The sequence below is a fragment of the Pongo pygmaeus genome, chromosome 19, assembly GCF_028885625.2.
Source record: "Pongo pygmaeus isolate AG05252 chromosome 19, NHGRI_mPonPyg2-v2.0_pri, whole genome shotgun sequence".
NCBI lineage: Eukaryota > Metazoa > Chordata > Mammalia > Primates > Hominidae > Pongo > Pongo pygmaeus.
The window spans coordinates 72,871,597-72,888,627 of NC_072392.2; the positions used below are offsets into that span (position 1 = coordinate 72,871,597).

Below are 17,031 nucleotides of genomic sequence, written 5' to 3' on the forward strand. Positions count from 1 at the left end.
GAGACTGAGGTGGGAGGGTTCCTTGAGCCCAGAGGTTTGAGGTTACAGTGAACTATTAAGGTAACTGCAAAGACCGCAATTACTTTCGCACCAACCTATTAGTGCCACTGTACTCCAGCCTGAGTGACAGAGTGAGACTCTGTCTAAAAAAAAAAAAAAAAAAAAGCCCCAAAGTATTAAATATTTCTGATTTTATTAGTGACCTTAAAAAACTGTATGTTAGTCATTACACAATACATTATAAAGCTCAGTTTTCATTATTTAGTTAATTTATTTACTTGTTTTTGAAACAGGGTCTCAACTCTGTCACCCAGGGTGGAGTGCAGTGGCATGATCACAGCTCACTGCAGGCTCAACCTCCTGGGCTCAAGTAATCCTTCTACCTCAGCTTCCAAGGTTGCTGGGACTACAGTCTAAAGCCACCATGCCTGGCTAATTACAAAAAAAAATTTATTAGTCTCAATATATTGCTCAGTCCGGTCTCCAACTCTTGGCCTCAGGCAGTCCTCCCACTTCAGCCTCCCAAAGTGTTGGGATTACAGGCATGAGCCACTGCACTCAGCCAAAGCTCAGCTTTTTTTTTTTTTTTTTTTTCCAGAATAACATAAAATCTGGCTCTGCCAGGTGTGGTGGCACTAGCCCATAGTCCCAGCTACTCAGGAGACTGAGGTGAGAGGATGGCTTGAGCCTAGGAGTTCAAGTTCAGCTTGAGCAACACAATGAGATCCCATCTCTTAAAAAGAAAAAGAAATCCAGCTCCAAAAATGAGAAAGAGAAGAGGATGATAATAATGTGATAATAATGACAATATTTACTAGACAGTGAGTTTCTTCTCAAAAATAATTCTAGGCTCTAAAGAAATAAATCATAGCCTTCAGTGAAGCTATTAACAACTATTTGTGTAAATGAAAACAGTAAGGGACAGAATAGGGGGCCTGAGTGGCTTTTGGGCTAGTGCGAAAGTACTCGATTGGCTGACCAGCAGTTGTAAATAACGGGCACTTCAGCCACAAGACACTGCTATTGAGTGAAGAGGGTCAAATTCTGTCCAGCACAGGGATAGGTTTAAATGACCAAACAGGAAATTATTTATATATATTATTTCCTTTCACACAAAACCACCACCAGATGTGGCACTACCCAAAGCCCCAAGAGCAGAGATGAAAGACAAAGCTTGGAATTTGCAGTAAGTTCTTGAGGCTGTTAGAAGGAGACTTTTTTCTTAGAATCAAGGGAGAGGCAGCTAAGTTTGCACTTTGACTAGGAACATTCATCCTGGTTCCAGCAATTTTGAGAAGATTAAATCTAAGTAAGCCTCCCCTCAACCCTGTAGTTATCAACAAAAAGATTTATAGAGAAAAAAAGAATGAAAAACAGTATTCTGGGAATGTTTACCTTTTATGCCCATTTTACCATTGTTCTTATTAGTCTCTTGTGGTCCCTCCTCTCACTGCCAAATCATTACCCAGGAATTACCCCAAGCACGGTGCTACCCATCTAGTTTTCCCATTTGTTTCTCAGCAGTCGCTGTCTACATTTTACTGAAGTCCATGTCAATTACAACAAGCAGCTTTCTGAGGACACGTAATCAACATCCTCTACATTTGGGAGGATGCTGAAGTGTGGACACATTGACCTAAATAACTGTAATTAGGGCAGGTCACTAAATGGCAAACTTTTAAGATAACATCACCTTTTATTCCTCGTTACCCACCAAACTGGTCTTGAGAGTCATTTCCAGATAAACATTACTCTGTAAATCAGTGACCAAATGCCTGACATTTAAAAACATAAAATTCTGCAGTGTTCATGGATGGACATATTTTGAGGCATAGGTGGAAACTTTCCCATTTCCACAACTCCGATTAGATTGAAAGAAATCCTCTGAAACGAATCTAGAGGACTCCTGTTCACCTACACCCTCTTTCTGGGTCAATCACTCAAAATATTAACTACAAGAGCTCCACCTTCATTGTACATGTGAACACATTCCTACTGATTCAGCTGATCTTCACTGAATTAACCTTGTTTTCTAGTTGATAAGTTAGGCAAAGGCTAGTTTTCAATTGAAGATGGCACTCTCATTTTCTTTCCTAAACTGCTAGTCTTTTGCCTAACACTTATTGGACAGCTGATGCACAATACCATGAAATGAGCGCCCTTTGAAACACAAAGAGCCAGGTGCCATGGGAGGCCGAGGTGGGAGGATTGCTTGAGCCAGGGAGCTATGATCTTGCCACTGCGCTCCAGTGTGAGGAACACAGTGAGCCCTGTCTCTAAACAACAACAACAACAACAACACACATACACACACACACACGCGCACACACACATATCACACACACACAAAGAAATGCTTTGTAACTGGACAAGCTCTTTGGGATTACTGAGTGGTTTAGGCAGTGCACTGAAAAGAAAAAAAAAGAGGACTATTGGCTTTTGGTCCTTTTCTCCAACTTTAGGACCCAACTGTCTATTTATACAAACAGTCTAGACTTGTTATCTTGCCACATCATGTCTCAGAAATGTAAGTGGAGGGAAACCAGTTTGGCAAGATAGTAAGGGAACAAGATAATGGGTTTAAATGACGAAATAGGAAATCCGTTCCTGGGTGGTGTTTGGCGGTTTAATGCTGCAAGCAGTGGGTGTGGGGAATATGGGATGGTGGCAAGGAACAATTTGCACATTCAGTGCATGAGTGAGAACAGAATGAGTAGGACTGTCATTGTGAATCAATTTCCCTTCACATTGCTTGCCTACTAAACAGTAGATATAGTAATTTTCATTAGAAAAGTTATTTTAAAGACGTGCTGAAAAAATAATAAAATGTAGTACAAAGTCACATTTACAGATTAAGTTACTACCTTTATTCCCTGTATAAGTCTTAATATTTGGTTTTAGTTAACTGTTTCCATGATACAATTTCTATCTCAAAGTCATTGGAGGTTTAACTATGTAATTGTGCTGTGCTTTTGTTTTTGTTCAAAATCCTTCATTAGATCTTGAAGCGTTAAGTGGAGCTTAAATAAGAGGTATTGCTTCCTGTCTCTTCTATGGTGTGGTCAGTCAGTAACTAATGGAGAGTTTAACAAAGTGGTGTTATTATGCAATATAAATTGTCTAACAAGAGATTGGTATCCAAACACCGCATATTCTCACTCATAGGTGGGAATTGAACAATGAGAACACATGGACACAGGAAGGGGAACATCACACTCTGGGGACTGTTGTGGGGTGGGTGGAGGGGGGAGGGATAGCATTGGGAGATATACCTAATGCTAGATGACGAGTTGGTGGGTGCAGCGCACCAGCATGGCACATGTATACATATGTAACTTACCTGCACATTGCGCACATGTACCATAAAACCTAAAGTATAATAATAAAAAAAAAGAAAAAAAAAAAGAAATAAAGATGCCAGAGTACATTGTCAAAATAAAAAAAAAAAAAAAAAAAGAGATTGGTATCAAAGACAGAGGCAGATTCTAACAAAAAAGTTTCATAAAACTGTTGCCTTTTTGAACAAGTAAAATGAATACTACCTGTGAGATAATATTTTTTATTTTTTGAGAGGGAGTCTCGCTCTGTTGCCTAGGCTGGAGTGCAGTGGCATGATCTTGTCTCACCACAACCTCTGCCTCCCGGGTTCAAGCAATCCTCCTGCCTCAGCCTCCCGAGTAGCTGGGACTATAAGCGCATGCTACCATGCCTGGCTAATTTTTGTATTTTTAGTAGAGATGGGGTTTCACTATGTTGGCCAGGCTGTTCTGGAACTCCTGACCTTGTGATCCGCCCACCTCAGCACCCCAAAGTGCTGGGATTACAGGCGTGAGCCACTGCGCCCGGCCAGTATTGATTTTTAAAAAGAATAGGTTGGGGCCAAGTGCGGTGGCTTACGCCTATAATCACAACAATTTGGGAGGCCAAGGTGGGCGGATTAACTGAGATCAGGAGTTTGAGATGCCTGGCCAACATGGTGAAACCCCATCTCTACTAAAAACACAAAAATTAGCTGGGCGTGGTGGCAGGTGCCTGTAATCCCAGCTACTCAGTAGGCTGAGGCAGGAGAATTGCTTGAACCCAGAAGGCGGAGGTTGCAGTGAGCCGAGATCGTGCCACTGCACTCCAGCCTGGGTGACAGAGCGAGACTCTGTCTTAAAAAAAAAAAAAAAAAAATAGGTTGGGAAAACAAACTTAAAAATTTTTAAACATTTTCTTTGGTCTGCTAAGTTGGTAAAAATATAAGTTTATTCTGAAGCCCTCATGCTTGTATTAGCTTGAAGACCTATTGAAGAAGAAAAGTTTGGAGTCCTAGATTCATAAATAGATGTGATTATTCAATTACTTAAAAATATTATTATTGCTAGAACTCATTGTTACATAAAAATATTTCCTGCTCCAAGTATTCATAATCTGTGTGAAATGAGGCTAAATGAATCTCCATACCAGCTGTTAGTCTCGTTCTGAAATAAGAACCAAGCTAATGAGAAAATGCAGTCCATGGTCTTCTGTATTTTTCCTTCTTTTCATATATACTCCATTAAGACAGAATTGGAATATTCTGATGGTGTCACTTGTGATGCCTGATGTAGAAACTTGGACTAAAGTAGCAATATCACTTGTGTCTTTTTTTTTTTTTTTTGAGATGGAGTCTTGCTCTGTTGCCAGGCTAGAGTACAGCGGCACGATCTCAGCTCACTGCAACCTCCACCTCCCAGATTCAAGCGATTCTCCTGCCTCAGCCTCCTGAGTAGCTGGGACTACAGGTGAGCACCACCACACCCAGCTAATTTTTGTATTTTTAGTAGAGACGGGGTTTCAACATGTTGGCCAAGACGGTCTCCATCTCTTGACCTTGTGATCCGCCGGCCTCGGCCTCCCAGAGTGTTATGCTTACAGGTGCGAGCCACCGCGCCCAGCCAGGATTGTAAATCCTTAAAGTGTAGGGGCTTAACCTTAATTCATCTTTACAAACAGCTTTGATATGGAGCCTGGCACATAGAGAACTCAACAAATGCTATCTGGATAAAAGAAACGATTAGCAAGGCCAGAAGTCCTGTTGCCCAATACCTGCATTTTTTTGCAGGCTGGTCTTCACTCCAAGGCCTTTTTATCCATCTGCTTGCTTCCAGAAAGTCCTGCTTCCCCTTGCAGGCAGGTTTGTCCACAGGCTTGGCTCTCACACTACGCTGCACTTCAACTTACAATAAGCACTTGAAGAATGAGTGCTGCAGGCACAACAGCAACGGAGCATCATCTCTTTACAAGTGACGGATGAGGCATAAGATGTACTATACTGCTCAGGCTCAGAATGGAACCCCATGTCCACAATGGACTCCCAATTCTAAGAAGGAAACAGAAATGGAAACCATACATGGAAGGGTGCAAAATAGTTAAAGAATTGGCTTATGTTGGGTTAAATATTCTGTAAATTTTGGCCTCGGGAAAAATTATAGGAACTATTTGAAATATAAAAGAGTAATGTGTGAACTGAGATGCAGTAACTTGATTAAGCTGTGAATTTACACATTTATAACCTGAAACCACCATTACAACATATTTGTTTGAAAAAAAAATCAAAACTTGCTGACTTAGTTAACCCTTTACCTTTTTTTTGCTGAGACTTAAAGTATGGTGCACGCATCCACCAAACCACCCTATGAAATGCAAATTAACTCAACCTCTGTATTTCAGCATTTCCTGAATCACCTAATATCACTGAGAATGGCTAAAATATTACTTTTGATACTTTTCCTTATTCGAAATTCCTAAAAAAAGGTTGTGAGAATGGGAAGTAAAGTGGTGACCTTACTTCAAAATCAATAATTTTGAACTTACTGTTTATAGAGTGTAATTTTCTGATTTTTCCCCCTCCTTCCAGGAGAATCAGGACACACATATATGTATATATGTGTGTGTCTATTAGTATGTGTGTTACTATATTTCTTTTGCAAACCAGATAATATATAACCTTTAAGAAATATAGCTAATCAAGCCAAAAAGTGGAAAAGGTGTAAAAGACCCAAATGTCCATTAGCTGATGAATGGATAAATAGAAAATGCCATATCCAAACAATGGAATATTATCCAGCCATAAAAAGGAATGAAGTCCTGATAAATGCTTTAGCATATATAAATGCCTCAAAAACATTATGCTAAGTAAAAGGAGCCGACACAAAAGGCCATATATTGTATGATTCCATTTATGTGAAATGTCCAGAACAGGCAAATCCATAGAGACAGAAAGTAGATTGGTGGCTGCCAGGAGCTAGAGGGAGGGGGAATAGCGAGTGACTGCTAATGAGCACAGCACTGCTTTTGTGGATGGTAATAATGTTCTGAAATTAGATAGTGATGATGGTTGTACAACCTTGTGAATATACTAAAATTATTGAAATGTGCACTTTAAAAAGGTAAATTTTATAGCATGTGAGTTATATCTCAAGTTTTTGAAAAGTAAAAAATATGACTAATCACAAAAACAACTAAAGTTCTGGTGGATTTTAAGTAGGTCACTGAATTTTGGGTGAGTCTCAGTCTTGTCACCTCTAAAATGAAGAAGTAGGGTCAGATGCTCTCTTTCATTCTAGCTTTAAATATTAGTGATTCTACTTGGAATATGATAGATTTTCATAGCTTGGGAATCTCTTACAGTGGGAGCTTTGCCTATTGTCTGAAATACAGAACTGCAAGTAGAGATGCCTACATTCTGTTCTTGAGCGAGTACTGCCTGACTGCCATGAAGCATGCCACTTAAGATGTTGAAATCTTTCCTAGCAAGCAGACTCAGATAAAAGCAAAACAAAGAGAAGATGTTAAAACCCAAATATTAGGTTTTTCTTTTTATTTTATTATTATTGTTTTAGAGATGGTGTCTTGCTTTGTTGCCTAGGCTGGGCTTGAGCTCGTGGGCTCAAGCAATCCTCTTGCCTCAGCCTCCTTAGTAGCTAGGACTATAGGTGTGTACCATTGTGTCTGACCTGTTTGTTTTTTATAAGGGAGTAAACATTTCTTTTTATTTGGATAAGCTTTATCCAAATAAGTTGGATTTCCTTTATCAAGTTAGAAATCCAACTCCTTGATAAAACCAAAGATGCCTTTAGGATAAAAAGCAGAAGCACTGCAAGCCAACAGAATTCAGTTGGCCAGCTCCTAACATCATGCAATGGGTTTTATCTAAAACAAAAGTTTCCTCTCACTCAAAATGAGGGCAGTTTAAGTAGTCATTTCTACTCCATTTTTCCTGAGTTTCACTTTATTTCTGTCATCTTTTTGTAATTTTTCTGTTTTAGCCTATTCAAACTACTCAACTGCAACAATTGCTGTCAAACACTAAATCCCAAGAGAGTTTGTACCTATTCTAAATAAGCAATTGGTTCAAGTTACCAAATAAAAATGTCAGACAACCCAAGCTGCAGAACCAGGCTGATAGCCAACTCAATGGGACAAAGGACAGCTGCAGAGATGTGACACAAAAAAGTTTCAGGCTGTTGCAACAAAGGATTAAAAGGAAATAAAACCACAATTGAGACATAGAAGAATATCTAGTGTTTCAACCAATTGCCAGTAGGCATCTAATTCAAACCACTGAATAAAACAAGGAATCCCCAAATAGAAGCATCACAATAAATCATATGAGTAGACAAGGATATAAATTGGACCCTGTGCAAAGAAAATCCTTGTAGTTTTAATTGACTCTTCCCTAGCCACTCCCCAACCTCCTCTACCCTCAATTTTTGCCATTTTTTGTAAACGACAACTCCATTCTTCATCAATCTGTTAGGAAATCTTGTTGACTCTACCTTTAAATATACAGAGAATTAGAATACTTCTCACCACCTCTACCACTAACAAGACATAATTTTCTCTTGCTTGAATTATTGCAATGGCCTCCTAACTGGACCCCCCAATTTCCAACCTTGCCCCAAATACAGTCTCTTCTCAAAAGCAAGTAGAGTGATTCTTTCAAATGAGAAGGCCAATGATGTCACCTCTTTGTACAAAACCCTCTAAAGAGTTTTAATTTCACTCAGAGTAAAAGCCAAAGCCTTTACAATGGCCTGCAAGGCCTGAGAAGATCTGGTGTCCCATTTCCACTCTGGCTTCAGGTCCCATTACTCACTGTGTTCCAGACACACAAGACTATGTACACTTCTTCAAATTTGTGCCCCAGGGCCTTTGCTCTTGCTGTTCCCTAGTTATCTGCAGGGCTCACTCACCCAGTTAAGAAGTCTGTTAAAATGTTACCTCGTTGAAGCCTTCCCTGATTCTCACCCTCACTCCTCAGCAACTGCTTCATTTTTCTCAATAGCACTTACCACCCTCTAACTTTCCAACTTACAGTTTGCTTATTTACTTTCTTTATAATCTGTCTGCCCCCAGTAAAATATAAACTCCACGAGTCTTTTTACTTACTATTGTATCTCACCACCTAGGACAGCAGATGCTCACTAAACGTGTGTTGCGTGAACTCACCAGTGTCCCCTGGGTCAGTGCTCTGAAGAAATGTACGGCAGCGCTCCTTGTGCTCCTCAAGGGAACTTCTCTGCTTGTAACTCCTTCCACAAAACTCACATTTGTAGGGTTTCTCCACTAGAAGGAGAACATAAGGGGCACTCAGTGACCTTCAGGGGTTCCACACAGGTCAGGTACTGGGGCTCTGTGACAACTGTTCACTAGAAATGAGACTGCTGAGTGAAGCCAGAGTATTTGGATACTTTTGAAACTATATTTTAAATTTGGTAAGCTTAAATAAGGTTATGGTCTATGATTAATTATTACGTCAGAGTATTCTTCGAAAAGATCGCCTCCTATCACAAATGGAAGAATTTGGATTTAGGGATTACCATTTGGCATAGTGTTTTGGCTCCAGGTCAAATTTTGTTTTCTTTGGGAAAAAGAAAATAGGGCCCTTTTATTCTTCAAGGAGGTTAATGTGGTATAAGCAATGAAATAGGAAAGGATTCCTTATTTTGGACATCCATCTGGCTGTAAGTAAAGATTGCTGTAGTTTGTGGGAGTTAGCCATTCGGCTAGAAACTGATGGCCTTTTCAGAACATTGACATATTTGGGTAAATTTAGCTCATCCTTGCCACGTGGCTATAGCAAAGTCTAGGCTAACACAATAAAAACTGAGCTAATTAACTACGGATTTTTTTGTTTTTTTGTTTTTGAGACAGGGTCTCACTCTGTCACCCAGGCTGGGGTGCAGTGGTGCAATAGCCCCAATTTCACAGGCTCAGGTGAAGTCTTGGCCTCCCAAAGGCCACCTTGGCCTCCCAAAGTGAAAGGCTTACAGGTGTGAGCCATTGCACCTGGCCGGGAATTTTTGAATAATAGAAATAAAAGTAGGCCGGGCGCAGTGGCTGACACCTGTAATCCCAGCACTTTGGGAGGCCCAAGTGGGAGGATCACCTGAGGTCAGGAGTTCGAGACCAGCCTGCCTAACATGGCAAAACCCCATCTCTACTAAAAATACAATAATTAGCCAGGCACAGTGGCTCACGCCTGTAATCTCAGCACTTTTGGAGGCGGAGGCGGGTGGATCACGAGGTGAGGAGTTCGAGACTAGCCTGGCCAATGTGGTGAAACCCCATCTCTACTAAAAATACAAAAATTAGCCAGGCGTGATGGTGTGAGCCTGTAGTCCCAGCTACTCAGGAGGCTGAGGCAGAAGAATCGCTTGAACCTGGGAGGCGGAGGTTGCAGTGAGCTGAGATTGCACCACTGTACTCCAGCCTGGGCGAAAGAGCGAGACTCCGTCTCAAAGAAACAAACAAACAAACGAAATTAGCCGGGCGTCGTGGTAGGCATCTATAATCCCAGCTACTAGGGAGGCTGAGGCAGGAGAATTGCTTGAACCTGGGAGGCGGAGATTGCAGTGAGCTGAGATGGCGCCACTGTACTCCAGCCTGGGTGACAGAGTGAGACACCGTCTCAAACAAGCAAACAAAGAAAATTAGCCAGGCGTTGTGGCAGGCATCTATAATCCCAGCTACTAGGGAGGCTGAGGCAGGAGAATGGCTTGAACCCAGGAGGCGGAGGTTGCAGTGAGCCGAGATCACGCCACTGCACTCCAGCCTGGGCAACAGAGCAAGACTCCATCTCAAAAAAAAAAAAAAAAAAGGAAATAAAAATGAATTGTAACAATGACTTCGTCTAAATGTCTAAGATGAAGGAAAACTTTCACCCATACAATTCATGCAACCTTTATTCTGCCAACTCCCCAAATGCTTTATTGCTTGAAATATGTAAGTAATAACTTCAACTATCTGTGCAAGGCTGGTCTTTCTGATTGTTGATAGAATATACTCAATGCATTTGTCAGTTTTAGGGGCTAAAATTTTTATTTTCTAACTCCTCTTGCTCTGTTTAAAACAGAGGCTTTGGGATTTAAAGCACTAAAAGATCCTTATGGAATCCTAAATTAAAACAAATGCAGGTTTGCTAGGGCTAAAAATGTTACGTTTCTGCATAAATTGGGTTCTCTGGAATCTGTCTTTAAAAAGCCTACTATTGTTTCCTACTTGAAAAAGCCAACAGTAGAGAACTATTCTAATTTTTTCGAACCAAACTCATCCTTAATTCATTACTTTGAAAAATGAGCTGTAAAAGAGAGAAACTCTTCAATTGCCAATTATGATCTCTCATGGTGGGTTTTGTTGGGGCTGACTTGTTTAATCCTAGTGGCTGAATTATAACAAGTTTTGAGTTTGGGGCTAGGTTTTAATCAAAGCAGTAGATGTGAACTGACATAAAAACAAGCCTTTTTTTCCAGTTAAAATTTTGCCAGATAACATCAAGAACATGAGGTCCCAAATTTGAAAATAAACTCAGTCTTACTTTTCTAGGACGGAAATTCTAAATCTTGAAAAAAAAAGTATTATCTTGGTCAAAATACGGAGTAAAAACATTAAGACAGCACATAACTTTTTACAAATCTTTACTGTTGTTCAATCTTTTAGAGATTTAAAATAAATAGGCTGGCTGGGCATGGTGGCTCCTGCCTGTAATCCCAGCACTTTGGGAGGTCAAAGTGGGAGGAATGCCCGAGCTCAGAAGTTTGAGACCAGCCTGAGCAACATAGTGAGACCTCATGTTTATTTAAAAAAAAAAACAAAGTGGGCCGATCCAGAGGAAAGTTGGATTTAATAAATTTATCCCGAATGGCCAAAAAGCAGCCCCCAAACAATGATTTATATCCAGATTACAGTTTTTTGTAATTTACAAACTGTACATCATTTGCTTTTCTCGTCTTTTGAATGGAAAGAGTGTGTGTGTTAGGAAAATAATCTTCTAATAAAGTTTACCAGAAGAAAATACTGATGGCTATAATTTTCTCACAAAAATTAAAAAGACATTTTTTATAGGGTGGGCTCTTCCTATCTGACTGTGTTGTTCTCCATGGGTGCGAGGATGGTGAGGAGATGATCATCTCCACTGAGGCAGACGGAGAGCAATTAGTGCCTTAATGGTCGTGTAATTAGCCCTAGAGGTCTCTGCTGTTGTAACCCTTCAGAACAAGAATGACAGATTGAAACCTTCCTACTTAACTCTTTCTAGTTTCCACACTGGGCACTGAGGAATGCAGTTCCTAGACGTGGAATGCTCATTTCTCTCACTTACCAGAATGTGTCCTAAGATGCCCCGTGAGCGCATCTCTTCTTTGGCATGCATAGTTGCAGAGGTGACACTTAAAAGGTTTTTCCCCTGTGTGCAGTTTAATGTGGCGGAGGAGGTTACCTTTCTGAGTAAAAGATGCCCCACACTGATTACACTGGAACGGGCGTTCACCTTTAAAAAGGACAAAAAAGGAGATTTCTGGTCACAGGCAAGTGGAGAAACATATGCACAGATTAGATGTCTAGGGCAAAAGCTCATCTTTTAGACAGTTACTGTTCACATTGGGATCAGTTGGGAGCTGCATTTCAAGGCAAGCCTAAGACTTACTTATGAAATCTCCTCTGTAGAAGAGAAAAAGCACCCACTAGCAAGGCTATTTTAGGTATCATATTGAATCAGAGCAAAGAAACAAGAGTAGCTCTAGAAGTGCTTTCTAGATCTAAGTTTTTAAATTACTTGGTACTCCTTTTTTTTTTTTTTTTTTTTTTAGACAGGGTCTTTTTGCTCTGTTGCTCAGGCTGGAGTGCAATGGTCCCATCATGGCTCACTGAAACCTTGACCTCCTGAGTTCAAGTGAGCCTGTCACCTCAGCCTTCAGAATAGCTGGGACTACCAGTGTTTGCCATCATGCCTGGCTAATTTTTTAGTATTCCTTTTGAATATAATCTCCTTTGAAAAAAGAGCCAGAAACTAAAGTCCTTACAAGGTGTTGAGGGCTAGAAATTCTCCTTTTTAAAGTCTTCATATGAGATGCGGGTTGGAATCGACTGGCTCAAGTGCGATGGTTGGGTTTGTATGCATTTCTATAGACTACCTGTTTATTGTCTGAAAATACATTATTTTAAACTGGAAATAAAAACTATGTCCTTTCATTTACCAAATTTGAACCCAATACAATAAGATCTGCTCTTATTAAAAATGTTATGCAAAAATATACAAAAGATGGCTAAGAAGCAAATCACACAATTCAACTCCTACTTAGAAACTGAAGAAAAAGTATTTGGCTGACCTAGAACGCTGTGCTCTCTACAGTCTTTTTTTATTCATAGCATTTGCAATATGTTTGCCAAATGCATGGTGAGGCAGGAATAAAAAGCACTGAGTGAACAGCAATGCAGAGAGAGAGATACATCAGCATTATAGCAAAAATTAATGAAAGTAACCAAAAGTTCCAAATTCCACCACTTCATTTCTCACGTGGCTGCATTAGGATAGTTTTCAGAAGAATGAAAAAAAGCAGACTATTTACCAGTATGGCTTCGCTTATGAACCATTAAGACATTGAAGCTGATGCAGGATAATCCACACACATCGCAGTTCATCTTTCCACTGGTTGGCCTGCTACTATCGAATGAGACAACATGTCTCTCCAACTTAATGTTTTCATATTCATTATATTCTCTTGAATAGCTGTAAGGGATTTCAGGCTCTTCTGCATTTCCCATGGGCTCTGACTTTAAAACATTCTCATCTCTTTCACTGTATTCATCTTTCACTTTCATTGAATCATCTGCAGGGAAGAAAATGCAAGAAATGAACAATGACTGTACTTGAAGCTATCAAAGCAGCTCAAACAGCAGAGACCCACAACTGACAATTAAATACCAAACGAAGCTAACAAAACACTGCACATCTACAAAACAAGAAAGCACCATTAGCATGACCGCACGTTATTTAAATTCAGAACCACAGTCAGAGGAAAACACACATACTTACACACATAAAAATAGATGATAGTGTTTTAGGCTATCCAGAAAATTACAGATAATAGATTTTAGCTAAGTTTGCTCAAAGTGGCCATGAAACAAACATTGAGCAACTCTTCTCCAGTACTAGGGGAGAGGAAGGGTTCTCAGATCTAGTACTGTTTTTGGTGGCTGCAGTTAAAAAGGCAAGGTGATGTACTCTTAGGTTTCAAGGAGAAAATATTGTTTGAATCCTTCAAATGCGTCCAATGTAAGCCATTAAGATTAAGAGTTGACTAGTTAACGTAGTTTTTCTAATTTTAATCCATGCGTTGCCTCTTCCCCTTCCACGTATATGAATTGCTAAAACACATCTTATCTCTGTCTCTCTTGGAGCTGATAAAGGCACAACATTGACTGTAGAGGAAGCTGTCAGTACTAATGAAAAAGTGTTGAGAAAGACAAAAGGAAAAGTAATTCTTTCATATAACCTAAGGAGTCACTTTCATCGACACAGGTAAGTGGGGCTCAATCTAAACAAGGGGAAGGACCCTTAGGTCCCAAGTTAGGGAGGACTAAACTCAAGGACTCAAGGATTGTGTAATAGGACTGGATAGGAGAGGAGGGACTGGCTCAAGTGAGTTGGCTGACCAAGTACTATCTTAAGAGCTGCAATGTAAATACATGAAATTTAAAAGAAGAGCTGTAATACTCTTCACGAAGAGAATAAGAACATATGAAGAATGTGGGAAAAATATGAAGAACATAAGAAACAAAGAAGGCAAATTTATGTACTTGCACTGACACTAAGTAAAACCTAAAAATTTGCCTGATGTAAGAATAATAAACATTTGTAAGGGATTTTTCATATATAAATTATGCTATATAAATGCTTACTTTTTCAACCATTGGTCCTTAGAAATCGAAAGTTGTACCTCCCCATGAGGAATCACAAATCAATGGAGTGTAGGGCTGGAAGGGAATTTAAAGGTCATCTAATCCAAACCTCTTGTCTCTCAGATGAGGAAATCTGGGAGCAGAGATGTTTTCAGTCATTTGTCGAAGGTCACGCATCCAGTTACTGGCAGAGGTGTGATTAGAATGCAAAACTTAAGCTTGAACTATCAATTACTTGGATCTGACCTCATGCACTAGACATATAAGGCCTAAGTGGGTTCTTACCAACTATATTACACACCCTCCCATCAATGGTGTAAATGTTAAAACCCAAAACACTCTGAAAAAAAGATATTTTAAAAAACTACATCCCTTCCAAAAAACATCAGTAAGTGTTGCTCCTCTTGCCACATAGGAGGAAGTACAACTGCAGCTGTGCCTGGCTTGCTACCTTCAACCCAAGTTTCAATTTTCACTTCTATCAAGGTTACCTTTCATCTATATTAACTGTGTTTGCTTAATAGAGCAAGACAGGGCCTAACCACCATCAGAGGAGCCAGGGCTGCCACACTGTTCCACTGCTTCCTACCACAGTTCATGGTTCACAACTTTTCACTCTTTGACTAGCAAAGATGTAGGGCTGTAGGATAAGTCCAACATGTTTCAAATTTGCCCACCCTATGGATCTGGGTTATATAAGAAATGACATCTGTTTCCTACTTGGAAAGAGGTTTACTTCTTTCTCTGGATAGGTCTTCCCTGCCTTCAAGTGGAATTTGTTTGCTGAAGTGTTTATTTTTTATTTATTTTTTTTTTAAGAGAAGGATGCACCTGAGGCTTGTACTCGCCTCCCTTCCTCCATCACTCCAGCTGTGGGTAATATCCCACCAAAGCTTGAGTGCTCTTCAGTTTGCATGTAGGCGTTTAAAAGAACCTCAACGGAAAATTTCAGCTACTTAAAACCAAAAACAGCAGATAGAAAAGGCCAGCAGAAAAGGATCCTTTCCATTTTGGTTAGAAAATGTGAACATGACCAGACTCAGGCCACTCCATGGTCACTGAACTTTAAAATGTAGTAAGATCAGTGTGTTGAGCCTTTCTGAAAACAGAGGACATAAGAGAGCTGTCCTTTCCCTCAGGATTTTGGCTTTAGTTGGCCTGACCTGGAATTCAATACGACACCATCCTGGTTCAAGAGCAGATCTTAGCTTTAGCCCTTTAGGAGTCAGCTATAGAGCAAGGAAGACAGTATTTGAGACCCAGGGACATAAGGACACAGGGACAGGGCATTAGAGAAGTCTTTTGGGCTTACATAGTTGCTGGTTTGCCTTTGGAGTCTTACCAGTTTTGGATGAATGACCTGGATGACCTCTCTGCATGGTTACTGGGGATTAGCAATTTATTTTTATTTTATTCTATTTTATTTTTTGAGACATAGTCTTGCTCTGTTGCCCAGCCTGGAGTGTAGTGGCATGATCGGCTCACTGCCACCTCTGCTTCCCAGGTTCAAGTGATTCTCCTGCCTCAGCATCCCGAGTAGCTGGGATTACAGGCGTGCACCACAACGCCTGGCTGATTTTTGTATTTTTAGTAAAGACGGGGTTTCGCCATGTTGGCCAGGCTGGTCTCGAACTCCTGACCTCAAGTGATCCACCCGCCTCGGCCTCCCAAAGTGCTGGGATTACAGGCCTGAGCCACCGTGCCCAACCAGATTCTAATTTATTCTAATATTCAACTCTGTTACCTTCTCAAGGTAAGCCATAATAAATTGCTGGCTGGGCGCAGTGGTTCATGCCTGTAACCTCAGCACTTTGGAAGGCCAAAGCGGGTGGATCACTTGAGGTCAGGAGTTTGAGACCAGCCTGGTCAACATAGCGAAACCCCGTCTCCACTAAAAATACAAAAAATTAGCTGGGCATGGTGGCTCCCAGCTACTGGGGAGGCTGAGGCAGGAGAATCGCTTCAACCTGGGAGGTGGAGGTTGCAGTGACCAGAGATCATACCACTGCACTCCAGCCTGGGCGACAGAGCGAGAGGCCATCTCAAAAAAGATAAAATAAATAAAATAAATTAGAATTTAAGGTATGAATGAGATTCCTGAGAAATATTAGGCTTAGTACTCAGCCTCCAAACACAGTCCACCAAAACCAGGAAAGGCATTAGCCTGCTCTAATGAAGGGATTCATCCCATTCCCTGGAAGACTTATTGGAGCAGAGAAAAGGGGTGTTCTACTTAGAAAAATTCTATTAGAAAATACTAATGAACATGTCTAAAATCAAACTTGTCATCTTTGAACCCAAACTTGCTTCTAATTTATGACTTATTTATGTTGAGAAATGGCATCACCCTTCTTCCAGTCTCCAAGTCATGAAACTGTGGAACCTTTTCTCTTTCAATTTCTACATCAAGTCAGTCTCCAAGACCTATCAACTCTATGTCTTTAGGCTCTGTAGGTGCCAATTCCTCTTTTCCTTTCCTTTTGCAATTTGGTTTCACCTTTCATCACATCATACCTAAATTCATCCTCTCTCAACATGCCTTTCTTTTTTTTTTTTTTTTTTTTTTAAGTCAGAGTCTCACTCTGTTGCCCAGGCTGGAGTGCAGTGGTGTGATCTCGGCTCACTGCAACCTCTGCCTCCCCGGTTCAAGCGATTCTCCTGCCTCAGCCTCCTGAGTAGCTGGGATTACAGGTGCCCGCCACCATGCCTGGCTATTTAAACAAATTTTTTTTTTTAGTAGAAACGGGGTTTCACCATCTTGGCCAGGCTGGTCTTGAACTCCTGACCTCATGATCCACCCACCTCGGCCTCCCAAAGTGCTGGGAT

The 17,031-nt window shown here is 40.5% G+C and overlaps 1 protein-coding gene across 2 annotated transcripts in view; it reads right to left on the reverse strand.

The window, feature by feature from the left end:
* The window catches only part of IKZF3 (IKAROS family zinc finger 3), a 107,566-nt gene that overhangs the window by 22,394 nt on the left and 68,141 nt on the right, over window positions 1–17,031 (reverse strand). Inside the window, exons 1-4 of one of the 2 annotated variants that reach the window (XM_054457297.1) lie at window positions 14,206–14,517; window positions 12,873–13,133; window positions 11,627–11,794; window positions 8,476–8,592 (exon numbers count right to left, since the gene is read on the reverse strand). In XM_054457297.1, the coding sequence (XP_054313272.1) occupies window positions 8,476–8,592; window positions 11,627–11,794; window positions 12,873–13,125 (538 nt within the window). In that variant the 5' untranslated portion in view covers window positions 13,126–13,133; window positions 14,206–14,517. Of the gene's footprint in view, window positions 1–8,475; window positions 8,593–11,626; window positions 11,795–12,872; window positions 13,134–14,205; window positions 14,518–17,031 lie in introns of those variants that run through there. The other variant, XM_054457296.1, reaches the window with a different exon arrangement.